The sequence below is a fragment of the Syngnathoides biaculeatus genome, chromosome 22 (genome assembly GCF_019802595.1).
Source record: "Syngnathoides biaculeatus isolate LvHL_M chromosome 22, ASM1980259v1, whole genome shotgun sequence".
In the NCBI taxonomy this organism is placed as follows: Eukaryota; Metazoa; Chordata; class Actinopteri; order Syngnathiformes; family Syngnathidae; genus Syngnathoides; species Syngnathoides biaculeatus.
Window position 1 is genome coordinate 15007954 of NC_084661.1, and position 18225 is coordinate 15026178.

An 18225-nucleotide genomic window follows, 5' to 3' on the forward strand; every position below is an offset into this window, starting at 1 on the left:
TTGCGTGTTCGCCGGCGTGTTCAGTCGTGGCCCTTGTGGATGTTTGAGATGTAATCTAGCCGGCAGAACCCGACGTGTCTGTTCTCGAACATTAAAAAAAAAAAAAAAAAAAAAAGTATTGAGACATAATTTGAGGCTTGCGGGGGTAGTGATATCGAAATTTTGCCAAGTCTTCATGCGCCGGGGTTAATCAAAAGTGTGATTGCCGCAGACCATTTTTTTAAATTAATCTGACCAAGACGGGTCCTAACATGAAAATGGTTTTAAAGTAAATGTTAGTCACGAAGGTCGCAGTGTGCGTTTAATCAACATCAGTATACATACGAATAGCAAGTATGATATCATATCACCAGTCACAATTATTATTCTCTTCTTTCAACTCGCCTGCTCTTCTTTAGATTTTCATTTGAATGCAGTCGTTATATCGCATGTGACAATGCCCCCCCCCCCAACGCTCCCTCCAAGGTCGGCTCGCGTGTTGATCGCGAGGACGGTTCTGCACATAATTACTGGACCTTGTATGGCGAGATGTTTGCGAGCCGGCGCCACAGAAATAGCACAAAGGAAACTGGAGCTCAGTTGCCCCGAGTGACAATGCAAACTGTCAGAGAAGAAGGTTTATCTGACCCAAACAGGAATCCGGACTGATTCTTGTCTCTAACGCAGGGAAAATTTGCGCCACGCGCCGGAATATGTAACTTCGTGACAACAGGCCCGTGCCTTCCCCGAACGCATCACGACTAATAACACCTGACCGCTACAAAAGGCAATATTTATTTTCAATTGTTGCTGAAGGCGTTTCCTCGACAACGGGTCCTGGCGCTCATTTTGCACTTCGGCCTCGAGGCGACGGGCGAAAGACAAAAAAAAAAAAAAAAAAATCCTGATTATATTCCCCTCCCGCGCTTATTTCATCAACTCTTGGCCCAGTTCCTCGCGTCACTTTGCGCCCGCTGTGGCATAATTTAAAATTGGACAAAAGGAAGGCGTTTTAAATAGAAGTGCTTGATGGATGACTCGCTTACTGTGAGTATAATGAGTGTTTGGCTTTTCTCACTCGATTTTATTATCTCCTTTTTTTTTTTTTTTTTTTTTTTTTTTATGTTGGCATGTGGCCGGCGGCTGCAGCCAACCCGGCGCTGAACTCCCTCGTCATGATAATATGCTATATTATAACAAAGCTTTTTTTTCTTTTCTTTTTTTCATATGTGCAAGCAAAAAAGATTCTTTTTAGGAGGTATATTTTGTTCTCTGGCTTTTTGTCCAGCACCCCCCGCCCCAACTCTAGCTCGCCTTTCTCCAGTCACCTTTGACCTCGGCCAGCTGCCCGTCGCCGCAGTGACGCTTGCTCGCATTCAAAGTCTGCGAACCCCCACCCCACCCCACCCCCATGTGACGTCACTGCCGCTACCCCACAGGCAGCTGCTGTCTCCATTCATATTTAATGCCAATTTTTTGGGGGGGTGGGGGGGGGTAATATCTGTCATCACTTCAGCATCTTAAAGTGACCTCACATGTCTTTTTTTCTCATTTTTCTTTCTCTCCTAGGCGTCCGGCAGCTGATGATCTCGACGGGTCAAAGGGTAAGACAAACTCTCCACTTTCACCTTTGACCTGCTCCTCTGCCTTTTCCTTTTCCCCACCGTACGGCTCGATTTTTGGACGCCGTCAAACACGCCGTAGACCTTCCCTCCATTTCCCGCCGATCTTAGCTCATACACTACAACCCCGGTCCTCGACCACAATGCGTTCCATAAGACGGTTCGAGAAGCAATTTGTTCAAAAATGAAATCAATATTTCCCATTACAATTAATGGAAAAAGGAATAATCCGTTCCAAGCCTGAAAAAGTAGACTTTTTAAAGCATTTTTTTTTAGCTTTTCCTGATAATAAACTGCATAGTAGAAATACGTGTATAGTTTAAATACTTTATATAATAAAATGATTTCAGGAATTTATTTATTTTTTGCGTTAAATGTATGCTTTAGTAGTAGAGTAGGCCAGGCTGGGAGTGCAATGCCGTATCTGTTGCAACTCGGCCCCGACCCATGTAAATTGTACGAACAAAAGTGTAGAATAACTTTTGAACAACAATAATGGGGGGGGGGGGGGCAGCAAAAAAATTTTTTAATTTTTACAAAAAGTAACATACAAAAGCATTAACTTGTAGCTCGAGTTAACAAAAATGCAGAAACGTTAACGTAACAGAGCATTATTAAACTTCAGAAGAAAAAAATCAATGCAAAACTATCAACTACTGTATGAAATCCCTTTGGTGGGGGTGACTCACCCCCCCTGGAAGTTCTTTTCTTTTCCCAAAGAACTAATCTAGTGTCACTTCTTTGGCGCCATGATTGGGGGTTAATAGTCCTCAATACGAAGAAAAAACAAGTCAGTAAATGGAGCTACCGGGACAGGTCTGCGTACACAATAACAACGCGCGTGGTGGATCAGCTGATCGGGCCCCACGTTATTTCCGGGTTCGAGTACCAATTTTCGCTCGAAAACAGCAGCAAAAAAATAGCGAAATTTTCATTCGAAAACTGATTTGTTCGATAACGGAGACGGTCAAGAACAGAGTATTCACTTTATTTTGTTCTACAGGGATTTGTCTCAGCCAGCTGGAGTTATAAACCAAATTGGAAGCTTGAAAGGAGAATATCATTTCCCAAACAAGAGAGCATCGGTTTTCCCCATAGTTAATCGTTTTCAAACGACATTATTTTACTGGCTACAGTATGACGAAGTGTTCAGCTATCCGGCAATATCTTGGAAAATTGAAGTAGGTCAGGCTGTAGTGAGGAGATTGATGGCCAAGGAAGGAAAGCGTGAAGTTTGCCTTTTGGCTCGACCGACGACTAAAGATGACATCAGCAGCGAAAGAGAAGTCGGAGTGGAACCACCACCCGGCGACGCTTTGCGTTCGGTGCGTCGCCACTAAATCACGACCCGCTCAGACTGCACGGATGATTTGAAGGCGTCGTTTGAGAGTCTTGGACCTCAGTGTCAAGTGGAATTTGAGTTTTTTTTTTTTTTTTTTTGTGGGTGTGTGTGTGTCCATCCTCCGCTAGGGCTCGTTTAGTTCAAGCGCTTTCTTTGGAAAGGCGCCACGCCGATGAAACGTCAGAAAAAGCAATTTGCAGTGAGAGGACAATATTTAGAGCGCTGACCTAAGGAAATGCTCGCCCTCCCATACACAATAGAATACTATTCTTATTTAGCTGTTTTTGATTCAATAAATAACATGAGAGTATTTTTCTTCCCAGTGTAACCAAAGCCCGAATCTCCTGCAAGCCTTGCCAGGAGTAATTGATGGCTACACCAATTTGTTTTCATGAGTGCCTAAATTAATAGTTTCAACCATAGATACTATATAGTCACACACTATGAGGGCAAAACAGTTTAATATCATTTCAAACTCATCTTGTATTGGCATTCAAAAGAAATGCCTTGCAGATGAATTGATTTGCCCCCCCCCCCCCAAAAAAAAAAATAGTACTGAAAGTACAAGTCTGTAATTTCCACTACCAACCCAGGCTAAACCTGGCTCCTCCCCAATATACAAAGTTTCAACTTATTGCTTGACTCCAACTCTTATTTAGTCACTGATGGTGTACTGCAGGGGTGTCAAACTCAAATTCACAGTGGGCAAAAATTTTAAATTAAACAAAGCTGTGGGCCGAGGTTGAAAAATGAATCTTTTAATATGGAATCAAAATCAGGTGTGTAATACTTGTAATACTGGCGGCCCAGCTCTAATATTCATTTGAAATTGCTTCGCGGGCCAAATATAATTACAAGTTGGCCCGCGGGCCAGAGTTTGACACCTATGGTGTAGTGGTACGCACGCCTGCCTTTGGTGCGGGCAGCGTGGGATTGATTCCCGCTCGGTGATGGCGTCGATATCTGCCCTGCGACTGACTGGAAACAGTTAAAGTTGTCCACCTTTCGGCCGAAGCTAGCCGGGATAGGCTCCGGCTTTTCTCGCAACACTTGTGAGGATAAGCGACTTGGGCAATCACATGACATGACAATTCTCATTTACACCCGTTTTTGGCGACATCCTGTGGCACTCAAGGACATTTCAGAAAGGGGGAATTCATGAATAGTGAATGGAAAATGTGGGGCCAGTGGTTCTCAAAGGTTTTACACCAAGTGTAAAAAATAATAGTAATAATAATAATAATACTTGAATCATTCAGTTAAAATGCTTCGTAAATAAATAAAGGTCAAACAAACTAAAGAAACCAAATGCGAATGTATTGCATTTAAAAGTTAAATACAACTGAACTGAAAGCGCTAAATGAGCATTGAATTCAATAGTTCAAGAGTTCTTTCGCGTGCCACCAGAGGCTCTCGTATCATCCATCCATCCGTTTTCATTGCCGCGTATCCTCACGAGGGTCACGGGGATTGCTGGAGCCTATCCCAGCTGTTACACCCTGAACTGGTCGCCAGCCAATCGTAGGGCACATAGAGACAAACAGCCGCACTCGCATTTAGAGTGTCCAATTAATGTTGCATGTTTTTGGGATGTGGGAGGAGCCCGGAGAAAACCCACGCAGGCACGGGGAGAACATTGAAACTCCACGCAGGCGGGGAAGGGATTTAACCCGGGACCTCAGAACTGCGAGGCCAACGCTTTGCCAGCTGACCCACCTTTCCGCCGCACTCGTATCACACTTTGCGAGTCAACTGGTGTAACTTATGTAGACTTGTCAATAAACCTAGAACCGCACCCTGATAGAATACCCGGCTTTCGAATTCAAAAAAAATGAACATTTTTAATCGATACAACATTTGAAGCACATGCACGCACACAGCTGCCTTGCATCAATCCACTTAATACCACGTCGGCATCCCTATTAATTAAGCACCGAGGCCGCTTTTGGCAGCGGCGTTCTGTATTTACAAAATACCCGCGGCTGGCCTGACCATGTTTGGCCCGTGCGTCTCCCGAGCGCATTGCTGCGCGGGTGCCAAAATGCCCATCCCTGACCCCCCGCCAGAGTCTGCCCTACCTCGCGTTGGAGACGTGAGACTTGAAGCGCCTCCTCCCTTTTAATCAATGTCATGAATGGCCTCTCGTTCTTGTTTTTTGTTTCAGTTGAGCAGGAGACTTTGGACGGATGGAGTTACACCGCCAAGATCTCTCTTAAGGTAGCGTATTCCTGATTTATTTATTTTATGAACACAATAATAGGCATTTGTTTCTATTTTTAACTTATGTGCGGCTCTTTGTTTCAGTTGCAGTTTTTTGAAGTCCGTTCGATGTTTGTTTGAGAAACTTTCAGGGCCTTAATGGATCACGGCTTGAATTTCCATCTGGGTCAGCAATTAACGATTAAAATTCTGTACAATCTTTTATTGATCAAACTGACTTTTTGGCTTTGTAGCAACAAAATTATTTATTATCTGGATGTCATTCCTTTTTGTTGTTATAGTTGTCATTTTGATCCAACAAACATATTTTACTCCTTAGGAGCCCATTAATTAAAACCTAATTACTGAGAAAGCTGGCAAGTTGGCTGACAAACAAACTTCAAAACATGGCTCTGAAACAATGAAAATGAGCAAAATATTTTTGCATTAATTTCAACTTGGCGGCACGGTGGATCAGCTGGTAATGCGTTGGCCTCACAGTTCTGAGTTTGATCCCGACCCCGCCTGTGCGGAGTTTGCATGTTCTCCCCTTGCCTGCGTGGGTTTTCTCCGGGTGGGCACTCCGGTTTCCTCCCACGTCCCCCAAAAAACATGCAACATTAATTGGACACCCTATATTGAGCCAAGGTGTGATTGTGAGTGCGGCTTTTTGCCTCCATGTGTCCTGCGATTGGCTGGCAACCAGTTCAGGGTGTACCCCCGCCTCCTGCCCGTTGACAGCTGGGATAGGCTCCGGCACTCCCTGCTACCCTGGTGAGGATACGTGGCAAAAATAATGGATGGATGGAATGGATGTTTCATCACATTCACATTTTTCAGAATCCCAAAATTCAATTAACCCCCCCCGCTCCAAAAAAAACCACCTCAAAAGCCAACGAGTGTGGTATTAAAAACATCTACCCCTCGTGAGGATAAGCGGCAAACCAAATGGATGGACGGGATGGATATTTTCAACACTTTCTGCCGAATTGTTCGCAAGCGCCAAAGTGATTTCCTGACGGTCTTTTTCCACTGCAACCCGAGATCGCTCCATTTAGAACAAATCACGCGATTCCAAATGTCAGCAAGCTGTCCCGCACCCGGTCGCGTACGCGGTCGGCGGAGGTCTCGGGGGCGCCGAGGCGGCGAAAATGAACATATAATCCAATATTTAAAAAAAAAAAAAGTTCATTTTGGAGAGTTGGGTTTTTCCCAAGCTGCTTCGGTTTCAGGAGTGATGTTGTGTGTAAATAGCTGTTCTCGCTTGGCCTTCACCCACCAGGAACAGTGCCAAGTGAAGCCAGATGGCAGTTAAAAAAAAAAAAAAAAAACTACTGGGAAAACCGAAGGCTGTCTCATTACAGGGAGTCCTCGGTCTACGACTGAGATCAGTTCCTACAGTAGCGACTTGACTCAAATTTCGACCGAAGTCGGATTCCACCATTAAAGTCACAATTGACACCAAAATACTTTGTATTAAAAAAAAAAACAAATACATTGAAATTAACAAGATGATGTTAGAATAGTGCAGGACATGTATGAGGACAGCAGAACAGCGGGGAGACGTGCCCTCAGTGTGTCAGAAGAATTTAAGGTGGAGGTGGGACTTCACCAGGGGTCCGCCCTGAGCCCCTTCCTGTTTGCGGTAGTAATGGATAGTCTGACGGATTAGGTAAAACTGGATTCCTCTTGGAGCATGATGTTCGCAGATGATTTGTGATCTGCAGTGAATGGAGGGAGCAGGCTGGAACAAAAAGGTAACACACTGGGGTGACCCCTAACGGGACAAGCCGAAAGGAAAAAAGAAGTACCCGACATAGGAACGGTACCCTTCACAGGCGCTAAAATACGGGCTTTGTCTTTAATAATTGTCACCACGGTCGACCGACTGAAGCCTCAGAGGTGTTGCTATCTCTCCTTCCTCGAATCTTTTTATGATTTTGAGCTTCGTTTCCACGGCAATGGATTCTCTTTTGGCCGCAGAAGCATTGCTAAAGGACACGGCTTTCTTCTTTGGGGGCGATAATGTCGAAAAAGGAGGGCGGAAAATGCGAAGATACTCCCGGCGCGCGAGCATTAGCCCAAAAAAATGGCAAAGTCAAAACGTTTTGGGTTGAGACCGTCTTAACCCGAGGACTATCCGTACTCTCCTATCCTTTATTGCGATTAATATCTCTGCTATTCCCATCTTTTGCCTGGAAATCATCAGATGCAAAAGAAGAAGAAGAAAAAAAAAAAGCTTTATCCGTCTTCTTGTCTGTCATCTACTGTAAAGTCCCCGCGGAAAGGTGCCGAGTCAGCGAGGCCGACAGCTGAGACAGCGGCTGACAAATTTACGTCTGCGTCTCAAAATAGATGAACGTCATGAAATGTGGATTTAGTAACTGGCGAAGCTCAGGATTTGCTGATCAGCTTTGTTCTCCACCGATAACATCTGGCGTTCCACACGTCTGCGCCACAGTAGACTGTTTACAAGGTCTTATTCATCTCGGACGTTCGCGCTTCACATCCGAGCGTCCCGTGGGAGCGATATCCAACCTTGTATATGGAAATAAAAATGAGGCGGGGGAAAAATAAAGCACGCTATATTTACTTCAGTGCGGAAAATACCGCACTTGTATGTCTTATCTCTCCTTGTATTAGTTTTACGATCCGTGCTCAGGGAGGCACTTTTTGACTTGGTCATAAATCACAATATCTTTCCGACCACGCGCTTTGAACTCTGATCAATTGGGCGACCCGCTAACCGGGCTCAAGGGAAGAGGCTCACCCTGGCTCATTCAGGTCCTTTATTTTCTGGTTGTACTTTCACAGCTGGTGAGCAATCGCACTTATTCGCACACAAAACGGTTGATTTTTTCACCACTTTCGTCTCACCCCCGAAGGATAAAGAACGCGGAAGCGGCGATCGCGACGGCGGGCGAAAATGGCAGCCGGTCAACAGTGATAACGAAGAAACTCCCAGCCGGTGAGTTCAATAAGTTTGTTGGAAGAGTTCAAAAGGGTGTTTTTAGGTCGTAAAAATGGGATATCCGCTAGTTTGTTGTTTGGCTTGAAATGCTGAACGTGTGCGAGTGAGAAATCAAAAATAAAGACAGACAAAGGAGGGAGACTACCGTAATTTCCGGCCTATAAACCGTGACTTTTTTTTTCCACACGGCTTATGCGGTGATGCGGCTAATTTGCGCATTTTTTCTAACGGCCGAGCGGAAAAGGTAAGAGTGAGACCGGTGGAATATATGTGCCGAGTAAGTGACTTTTACCGGTATGTTTTTTTTTTTTTCAAACGGGCCCTGTTAGCACCACGCTAGCGTGTTTTGGCTGCGTTACTGCCGCGTCTCAGTAATTTAGGTCTTTTTTTTTTTTTTTAACCAGCCCTATTCGTGCTACCGTGTTGTTGCTATGTTAAGCTAAGGTACTAAAAGTTTAAAAAGTCAGGCAGACTGTAATCCACCTCATAAACGAGGATTTAGCGTTAAACAAACACAGACCTAACAATTATCCAGACATCTCATAAAAATTGATGAATAAAGTCTGCTTCGACTTTAAGCCGTCGTGATCTTTTTAGTCTTACTTCACTCAGCTCAAATTAAAAAGCTCAATTAGTCCTGATTGTATTGATCTCACTTCTGATCAATGGACTACTCCATTTTAGAACTGCACAAAATTTCGCACAAGTGAACGACCAATCAAAACTGAATCTAGTTAATAATGGGAGCCCAAACCGGAGATTGAAGATCTGCTTCGTACATCTGGTTAGAAAATATCAATTTTCAATTTTTTTTTTTTTTTTTTTTTTGTGGCAGGCTACTAATTTATTGGCATACACTCCTCTGTTTGGCACATAATTTCATAAATCTGACTCTCATGTCGATGCTATCTACCCATAGATCATTTCAGCATGATAGATTATATTTCTTTAACAACTGCAATTTAGCGCTGGTAAAGCTTCATTTATTTGTCAAGTACTGCCCAAAAAAAAAAAAAAAAAGCTTGAATTTATTAATATTTTTCATTAGAGAGACTATGGAACAGATGCTATATTGTCTCTATTTCTTCTTTTGTGTAAGACAATTTCAATGCACACATTTTCTGGGTGAAACTTGGATGGATATATTAATTTCTTTTTTTGTCTTAAATATCATTCCAATCTATTCTTTTTGTTTGAATTGAATCATATATTCTACATTCCTTTTTTTTGTTTGTTTTTGCACCGTAGACTTTGTCGTACAATCAAAATAAAGCAGCTCACTCTGAAACTAAATGAGACGTAAAGCCCGGCAGTGTAAACAGATAACGGAGGTCATTCCAGGCCATCAAAGGTTCCGCCTCGAGAGGAGAAAACCATCCGGCCCAAAAAAAAACACAAAAAAAACGTTATTTTTCTAATCAACCTTTTTGCTTTTAGTTCATCGTTGAGGTCAATAAAGCAGGAAAATGGAATTTGCTGTAATCCTATCCAAAATGGAAAAATACAGAGGTCAAAATGAAAGACCGAATTGGTTCCGGCTGATTTTTTTTCGCCGCCCCCCTCCCTCCCACCCGCATTCATGAAAATCAGCATCCCCTGCTTTTGCATATTGTTGCCAATGGGAACATTAATAATCTTTTGCGGAAGTAACCAGAGCAACCTGGAGAGCTTCTTTTGTTGCCACACCCTCGTTTGATCTCCCCCCCCCCCACGCACAAATTCACGAATGGCAGGCGTACGCCAGCTTTTAGCGCCGTAACCCGGTTTTCGTTCTATTTTCAACTGAAACGTTGTTCTATTGGTCACTAAAGTGTAACCTCAAAACTATTTTAAAAAATGCTACGGAATATAATTTAATTTGTTGCCATTATAAAACTTTTTTTTTTTACTTGCACAGGGTCTTTTAAGAAATGTTTTACTTTCTTAAATGTCATGCAAGTTAACCTCAGATAATGAAACTAACGTCAATAAATCATTTTTTTTTTCTTACTGATTACATCAGAGCCTGTATGTGAATTTTGGGTAGTTTGACTACGGTTCAACTGCAGTAGTTTATAGTATTGTCCCGGTCCAATAATATGTAATACAATTCCCGTACTTTCACTCAATACATTTCTTTTTTTGTGACGAGAAATTCCAGAGCTCCCGCACACTCCAATTAGTTGTTTATGGGACGAGGCCACATGCCAGGATTTCGCGCCGACGTTCCCAGTCCTCATTAGGACCCTTTACAAAAGTCGGACTGGTCTCGGCGCCGACATTGCCGAGCGATTCATTAGGGAGGATGGGGAATTTCTGTAAGCCTGTAGGAAACCTTAATAACAGATAACAGATGCTGTGATAGCAAAAAGAGTTTTCCCATGGTGTCATCGTGTTTAGGCAACATTGTTTCCATTAAAATTGAGCTTGTCTTTATTTGATTTCTCTCGACAGCGAAGGGATGGAAGAGAGAGACGCTATGGAAGAACCACCCAGGCAGGAATGTGAAGCACGAGAGGAAATAAGGGTAAATTCTCCCGCGTTTTTCTTTGAAGCGTACCGTCAGGGATCGTAAAGTTTACCCACGAGAGCCCCTTTGGGTGTCACGTGGTTTTCATGGCAAAGACCTCAGCCGATTCAGTTTTTAATGGCGGTCTTGATTGATGTATACGGTTGTAATTTATTGCACAGGTATGTCATTTGGAGCAGGCGCGCATTCTTCCCGCGGCGTGTCATCGCATAATTCATCTTATAGCGGACGTTAAATCTCGCGTTTTAAAGATGGCGTTTGCTCGCGCACGACGCGATGCACGTGCACGTTTTTTTTTTTTTTCTTTTATTATTCATACGGCAAGACCACCGGCTCAGCTTCGCACTTGCCTCGGCGTCGTCCTCTGCCTTCAACTCTTGATTCTCTTCTGACCTTTGAACTCCAGTAGGACGCCTATTGCGCTTCCATTTGCTGTCGCGGCATCTAATCTATAGCATATTGGATTTTTTTTTTCATCCATTGCATCTGAATGCCTTGAACTGCACATGCAAGAATTAATGGCGTGTTTGCCTGCAACGGGCTTCTGTTGACTTGGTCGAGCATGTGTTTGCGGTTAGTGTGTCCAAGAAGGCATGTAGAGATTTTGCAGACGGACTGACAAATAACAACTTGTGTCAACTTGGGTAAACCCCCGTTTACTGCACAGACTCTCTCCTGACACACACAAATCATCGAAATTATTTAAAAAAAAAACACTTCTTAAATTAAACTACTAAAATAAATGAAGTTTTACGTGATATTCTAACTTGTTGCGATGCGCTTGCGTATTCATCATCTACCAAAAGTCCACTAGCTTAATGCTAACATATACCGTAATTTCCGGCCTACAAGCCGCAACTTTTTTCACACCCTTGCAACCCTTGCGGTGATGCAGTCAATTGTGCATTTTTTTTTTGTAACGGCCGCAAGGTGCACTCGAGCGGAAAAGGTAAGAGTGAGACCGGTATATATGTGCCGAGGAAGTGACTTTTACCGTCCGTCTTAGTGCTGCACTAGCGTTATCACCGTGCTAGCGTGTTGCTGTTGTGTTACTGCCTTGTCTCAGTGATTTTTACTGGTAAGTTTTTTTTTTTTTTTTTTTTTTTTTTTAATTTGGGCGTTAGTGCTGCGCTAGCCTTAGTGCCACGTTAGCGTTAGCGTTAATTTCTTTCTGTGTAAAGTCTTTCTTTGTAAATAATTCGTGTTTCAATCTGGGCACTTGCGGCTTTTACACAGCAGTGGCGTATGTATGTACCAAATGGTATTTCCTTTACAAATGTACTGGGTGAGGCTTATAACCCGGTGCGCTCTGGAGGTCGGGAATTTCGGTAATTCGAAACACCTCAGGCGGGCTAACGTAACTGAGCACGGACGTTATGGTCATTATAAACCTTCAAACAACTGCCCCTTTAACACACAGCAGCAGTAAACACACCTTACAACGTTACTCAGACTCTTCTGGCAGAGAAAAAAAATAATTTAATTCTGAATGCAATGAAATTCGACAATGTAGTCTGTGGGTTGACTGTATTCCCACGTTACTGTCAGCCTTCAGGTATTTTCTCACATATTCCTCCTTTTTGTGTCAAAACAACTCCCCTCCCCTCCCTTTCCCACCCCGTTCTGGCACCTCACTGATGTAACCCACTAACCCAGAAACTCCTGATAACAGCAGTGAGTCACGGAAGCAGCGAGCGCGTGCACAGTTGCCTCTTTTGTTTTACTGCTCTACTTTTAAACAACCGGTTGTTTAAAAAAAAAAACGTTCTTCTTTTTCCGCAGACTCCGTCGCTGCAGCGCCAGGATTCCGGGCCAAGAGGCATCAAGGGAATCCTGAAGAAGAGCCGCTCCACCAGCGTGGAGTCGGACCAGAGCGAGGGCTCCGCGCACGAGTGCGCGCCGCCGCGACAGAGCAGCGTCACGCTCAGTCACCCCGAGAGCGACGACGCCGAGGACCTGGAGGAAGATGCCGACGAGGAAAACGACGGGGACGACGAGTCGTTTCTGGACGACGTCACCGACGCAGGCGAGTTCGGCGTCCATACGAGGCGGAGCGAGCGCGGCAGCGGCAGCAGCTTGGAGGAGATGCGCAGCCCCTCGCCGGACGAAAGCCTGGACATGACCTCCACCGTGTCCGAGGACACCGAGGAGATGGACAGCTTGGACGGAAGCCAAGGTTCCGCCATCAAACAGAGGTCTCGGAACGTTACTCGCAGTTGAAAAACAGTAGGATCCGTAAAAATAAGACATGATGGTACTCTGGTTTTAGACTTTTGGAGTTCAGCGGGAGCGACAGCGAGAAGAGAGAATGGACGAAGAAGCCCAAAGCGTCGGAGGTCATTCAGACGTCGTTGGCCGATCGCTTCAACCAGCTCCACGACGCCGAGAACGCCTGGAAAAAAAAGGTCCGCTTTCCATTTTTTGCTCACGTGCCGCAAGGTTGGGTTTCTTTATCAGGTAAACAGATGGAAAATGGAGGGCGGGCGCAAGTACGTGTCAAAGGGGCTCAGCCGTGTCAGCTTTTTGGGGCTTTGTCAAGAAGTGCATCCGCTTACCTTTGCGTGGAAAAGTAATGATGCGTCGTTCGGTGTGTAGCACATTCGGGAGAAGCGATGCCAAACATCCAGGTATTAGCTAGCCTCCCGTTGTACAAATAAAAACTGTACACCTGCGAGGATTTGGAGGTCACGCTGGCTTCTCCTGTTGCTTTTTTTTTTTTTTTTTTTCCCTATTTATTTTTTTTTTAAATCTCCCCGCAAAGTGACATTACAGTACACAGTGAGAGATGATAAGGTCGCTTAAAGAAAAGATTGTAGCGTAATTTCCGGCCTATAAGCCGTGACTTTTTTTTCACACGCTTTCAACCTTGCAGTTTATGCGGCAATGTGGCCAATTTGTGCATTTCTTTCGAATGGCCGCAAGGGGGCACTCAAGCGGAAAAGGAATATATGTGCCGATGAAGTGACTTTTACCGGCCCTGGGCTAGCGTGTTGCTGCTGTGTTACTGCCGCGTCTCAGTGATTTTTACCGCTATATTTTTTTTTTGTTTGTTTTTTTAACCAGCCCTGTTAGCGCTGCGCTAAGCGTGTTTCTGCTGTGTTACTTTGTGTTTTTTTTTTTTGTTGTTTTTTTTTTTTCTTAACCGGCTCTGTTAGTGCTGTGCTACCGTGTTGCTACTGTGTAGCTGCCACGGCTGTTTTTTTTTCTTAATCGGTGGAATATATGTGCCGAGGAAGTGACTTTTACCGATCCGGCCCTTTTAGCGCTGCACTAGCGTGTTCCAGCCGTGTCGCAGTGATTTTTACCAGTATGTTTTTTTTTTTTTTTTTTAAACCGGCCCTGTTAGCTAGTGCGGTGTTAGCGCGGCGCTGGTATTAGCGTTAAACTCTCTGTGTACCATATTTGTAAATATCTCATGTTTCAACGCGGGTTTCAATGTGGGCACTTACAGCTTTTAACCAGTTGCTGAGTATAAATGTACCAAATGGGTGTGGTTTATAACCTGGTGCGCGCTGCAGGCCGGGAAGTACGGTACGTGCTTCTCATGAACAATAGCGAATGCATCTTAGTCTTGCAGAAAAGAGAAGATAAAATGACGTGCGGTATGTACATTCCGATTGTCGACATAATCGTTGCATGCATGCATGCAGCAACGATTATGCGGGTCATTTTGCTGACCCGCAGTGGACGTTTTGTTGCTCTTTGGCTGACATGCGGGGAAATGTGACATGCGTGCTACACGTCACGGCTATCCCCAAGCAGCTCCAGATGTTTCCTGTCACCTCTGCAAAGCACTCGAGCGCCCTTCGCCGCCGTCGCGCTGTAAAACGATGAAGAGTTTTTCATTAGCACTCTGGATGTGTCGTTATAAATCTTCCATAATGCTCACAAGTTCATCATTAATTACTCACTAATCAATGTGAGAGTTTGGCCAAGGTCAATGCTGTTCGACGCAGTCACTGTAGAAAATGAACACAACCTTGTTTTTTTTTTTTTCCTGGTGTGAAAAAGATCCCTTGCCTTCCTTGCTGCATGCACTTGTTTCATCGTGTTTTGCTCTGTTAATTCCTACTTTTCCTCTTCCCGCCCCCCCCCCTCTCGCATTTGTCCTCCCCCTCCCCTCCTGTAGACTTCTAGCCCTTTTGTCTGACTTTGACTCCTGCCTGTCAACCTTTCCCAGTGTTCCCTCGAGGTGAGTGTACAGCAACACGCGTCTCGCTTTCCCTCGAGACCCCCGTTTTAATAAGCACCGTTAATTAGCCGTCAATTACTGTACGCGCGCACGTTAATGTTGCCGAGCGGAAGGTTCGGGCTTTGCGGCGCTACTGCAAAAGATGGTTTCCTGTGGGAGTCTGAGGCCCTTTCATCTCCTCCCCACCTCTCTGGGGTCCCGTTAGGATTATTTAGTATTTCCCCTGCTTTGATTGGCTCCAGAGATAAGACTTTGCCATTCTGTAAGTGTGAGAGAAGCATTACGATTCCGGACAACATCATCTGGCTCGAATGTGCTGAGACGCCTCAAGCAACGTTCTATCGTTTTTTTAAGCATTAAATATGAAGGTTGGGGAGGGGGTGGGGGATAAAACCTGGCCCGTTTTGTTTGATTATGAAAACTAAAAATAAATAAATGGGGGAAGGGGCGCAGGATTTATAAAATGTGCTTTCCTTGCAGAAAATACTTGCAAGTAGAAAAATGACTCGCTTTGATGTCAAGGTCAAGTGTGCGGTGTGTGTGTGTGTGTGTGTGTTGTGTGTGTGTGTGTTGTGTGTGTGTGTGTGGTGTGTGTGTGTGTGTGTGTGTGATTCTAAGTGTAGATCTTTTCAACCGCAATGCAACGCGTTTGGCGCAGGTTCAAAAAATCTGTTTCCACTTTTACCTTTTTGCTGGCAATTGACTTTGAGTCAAAGCAGTGTTTTTCGCATAAATTCAAAACACACTGGGACATTTCTCTCCCCCCGCTCTTCAAGCTGCTTTATTTTCTGACCATTGGGCCGAACCCAAGCTTCTCTCGTGCCAGGTTATCGGAAAATTAGAAAGGTGGGAACCAGGAGGCAACGGTAAATATATTTTGTGACTCCCCCCCGACTGCTGGCGAGATTAAACTTTCGACCTTCCAGCTGCAAAGCGCCTCTCCCGTTCACTGAGTTAGCTTCTGTCCTCTAAATCAGGTGAAAAATGCATATGTACTGGACTTGAAAGTTAAATACATTTTTTTTTTAAAGAAAAAAAGCGACAAAAAAAACAAATCCAACAGACAGGAAGAGTCCATTTGCCATGACCCGGATGACTCATGCTATGCTAGCTATGCTGACATAGAAAAGAAGAAAAACACACTTTGCAAGCTCATTGGTATTTTTTTTATCGATATTGTGACGGCAAGATAACTAATTATGCTATGAGGCTAACAAAACACATTCTCTTAAAAAACAATAAATACAGCTGGACTACGTGCCCTGCGAGTAACTTCCGAGCAATTCAGGGTGTTGTCCGCCTTTCGTCGAAAGTTATATGGGATAGCCTCTGGCACTTTTGCGACCCTTGTGAGGATAAGCGTCTTGGGCAATGGCTGGATGAACTGAATTAGGCAGTGATTCTTTTGCGTACAACATGAGGGAGCACTTTAAGTGACGCACTTTTAAGAATCACTATTCCACTCTTGGGGGCACGGTGGATCAGATGGAAAGCGTTGGTCTCACAGTTCTGAGGTCCCGGGTTCAATCCCGGATCCGCCTGTGTGGAGTTTTCTCTGGGAACTCTGGTTTCCTCCCACATCACCAAAAACATGCAACATTAACTGGACACTCGAAATTGCCCCTAGGTGTGATTGTGAGTGCGGCTGTTTGTCTCTATTTGCCCTGCGATTGACTGGCGACCAGTTCAGGGTGTAGCCCACCTCCTGCCTGTTGACAGCTGGGATAGGCACTCCCACGACCCTCGTGAGGATAAGCGGGTAAAAAAATGAATGGCTGGATGCATATTGCACTCTTTTTTTTTTTTCCACACATAGGTTTGAATTTTGATAGTCAGACTCGAATATTTGTTTTGAGTCCGAGCACACACACACACACACACACACATACACACAGCTGACAACCAGTCATGTCATTATCCAAGCCGCTTATCCTCACAAAGGTTGCAGGAATGCTGTAGCCTATCCCAGCTAGCTTCGGGCGAAAGGGGGACTACACCCTGAACCGGTCGCCAGTCAGTCACAGGGTAGATATCAACACCATCATTGAGCGGGAATCGATCCCACGCCACCCGCACCTAATGCAGGCGTGTGTTGTGTGTACACCACTACACCATCAGCAACTCTCCCAGCTGACAACCTTTTTATTTTTTAAGTAACACAGACATGCTTACATTGTAATATCCATTTAACGTCAGATTGACAAGTTAAACTAATTTTTTAGGGGGGGAACGTGCCCTAATCTGATGCCACATTGACATCGGCTTGGCCGCCGTTTACTGTTGGAGTTCAACTTTTTTTTAATTTTATTTTTTTTCCCTTCCCGCCTTTTAAGAACTGCAGACATCTGTAGATGTTTAACTCGGCTTGTCTGGCCTTTACGCGAAGGATCGTTTACAAGTCGGACGCCAGCAAACGTCTTTCATTCCTGTCAGTTACTCGCATGCATCGGCACACGTGTGCCCGCGTACTGCATGTAATCTATGAAGAGTTCATTTTCTACAAAGTCCAGTTATGGTAACAAACGTGTTCAGATTTGGCAGATGTGCAACTTTTTCAAGTACAGTACGTGGGAGCTGTTATTGCAACAACAACAACAAAAAAAAAGGTCATTCCTGATGTTGTAATTACGCCGTAATAGAAAATGATGATGAGGTGATAGCCAATAAAAAGACATTCAGGGTGATTAAAATGTTTCAGAGGAGAAGAATGGGATCATTTGTCCGTATAACGTGGCTCTGGGGGTCCGTCGGCCGTGCGGGGAGTGATAAATGGCCGTTACTTTGTTTTCAAAATAGAGGCATTTGTGTGCAAAAAAAAAAAAAAAATGACAGCACAAATTAATCCGTAGAAAATATCGGGTGATGACCGGCCGGCGGGGATTTTACCGTTCCGCAACATCTCTCGTGGTGCGTTTTTAAACGGGATTAGTTTTGTTTTTCAGGGAGGAAGCGACACGCCACGTTAAGAAACCGACGAGGGTACGATTTTGCTGTACGGGAATAATTACCGAGTTGTGTGGGAAGGGGAGCCTCATTATCCAAAGGCGATGCTCATAAATCGATAGTTGTGATGATTCGCTTGCTAATGGTGAATTATCATTTATTTATATTATATATTTTATTTTGTATTATTTATATATTATTATATTTATATTTAGTTATATATGTAATATTATATACATATATATATATATATATATATATATATATATATATATATATATATATATATCAATTATTATCAGTTCCTCATGTCATTTTCTCCGGGCATTCCGGTTTTCTCCCACATTCCAAAAACACGCAACATTAATTGGACACTAAATTGCCCCTAGGTGTGATTGTGAGTGCGGCTGTTTGTCTCTTTGTGCCCTGCGATTGGCTGGCGACCAGTTCAGGGTGTCCCCGCGCCTC

The 18225-nt window shown here is 44.2% G+C and overlaps 1 protein-coding gene across 4 annotated transcripts in view; it reads left to right on the forward strand.

Annotated features, from left to right (window-relative positions):
• Window positions 1–18225, forward strand: part of svild (supervillin d) — a 43382-nt gene that overhangs the window by 14877 nt on the left and 10280 nt on the right. For 3 of the 4 annotated variants that reach the window (XM_061809845.1, XM_061809847.1, XM_061809848.1), the window contains 6 exons: window positions 1549–1583; window positions 5108–5160; window positions 8028–8110; window positions 10547–10619; window positions 12405–12817; window positions 12892–13027. In XM_061809845.1, coding sequence (XP_061665829.1) covers window positions 1549–1583; window positions 5108–5160; window positions 8028–8110; window positions 10547–10619; window positions 12405–12817; window positions 12892–13027 — 793 coding nt within the window. Of the gene's footprint in view, window positions 1–909; window positions 1027–1548; window positions 1584–5107; window positions 5161–8027; window positions 8111–10546; window positions 10620–12404; window positions 12818–12891; window positions 13028–18225 lie in introns of those variants that run through there. The other variant, XM_061809846.1, reaches the window with a different exon arrangement.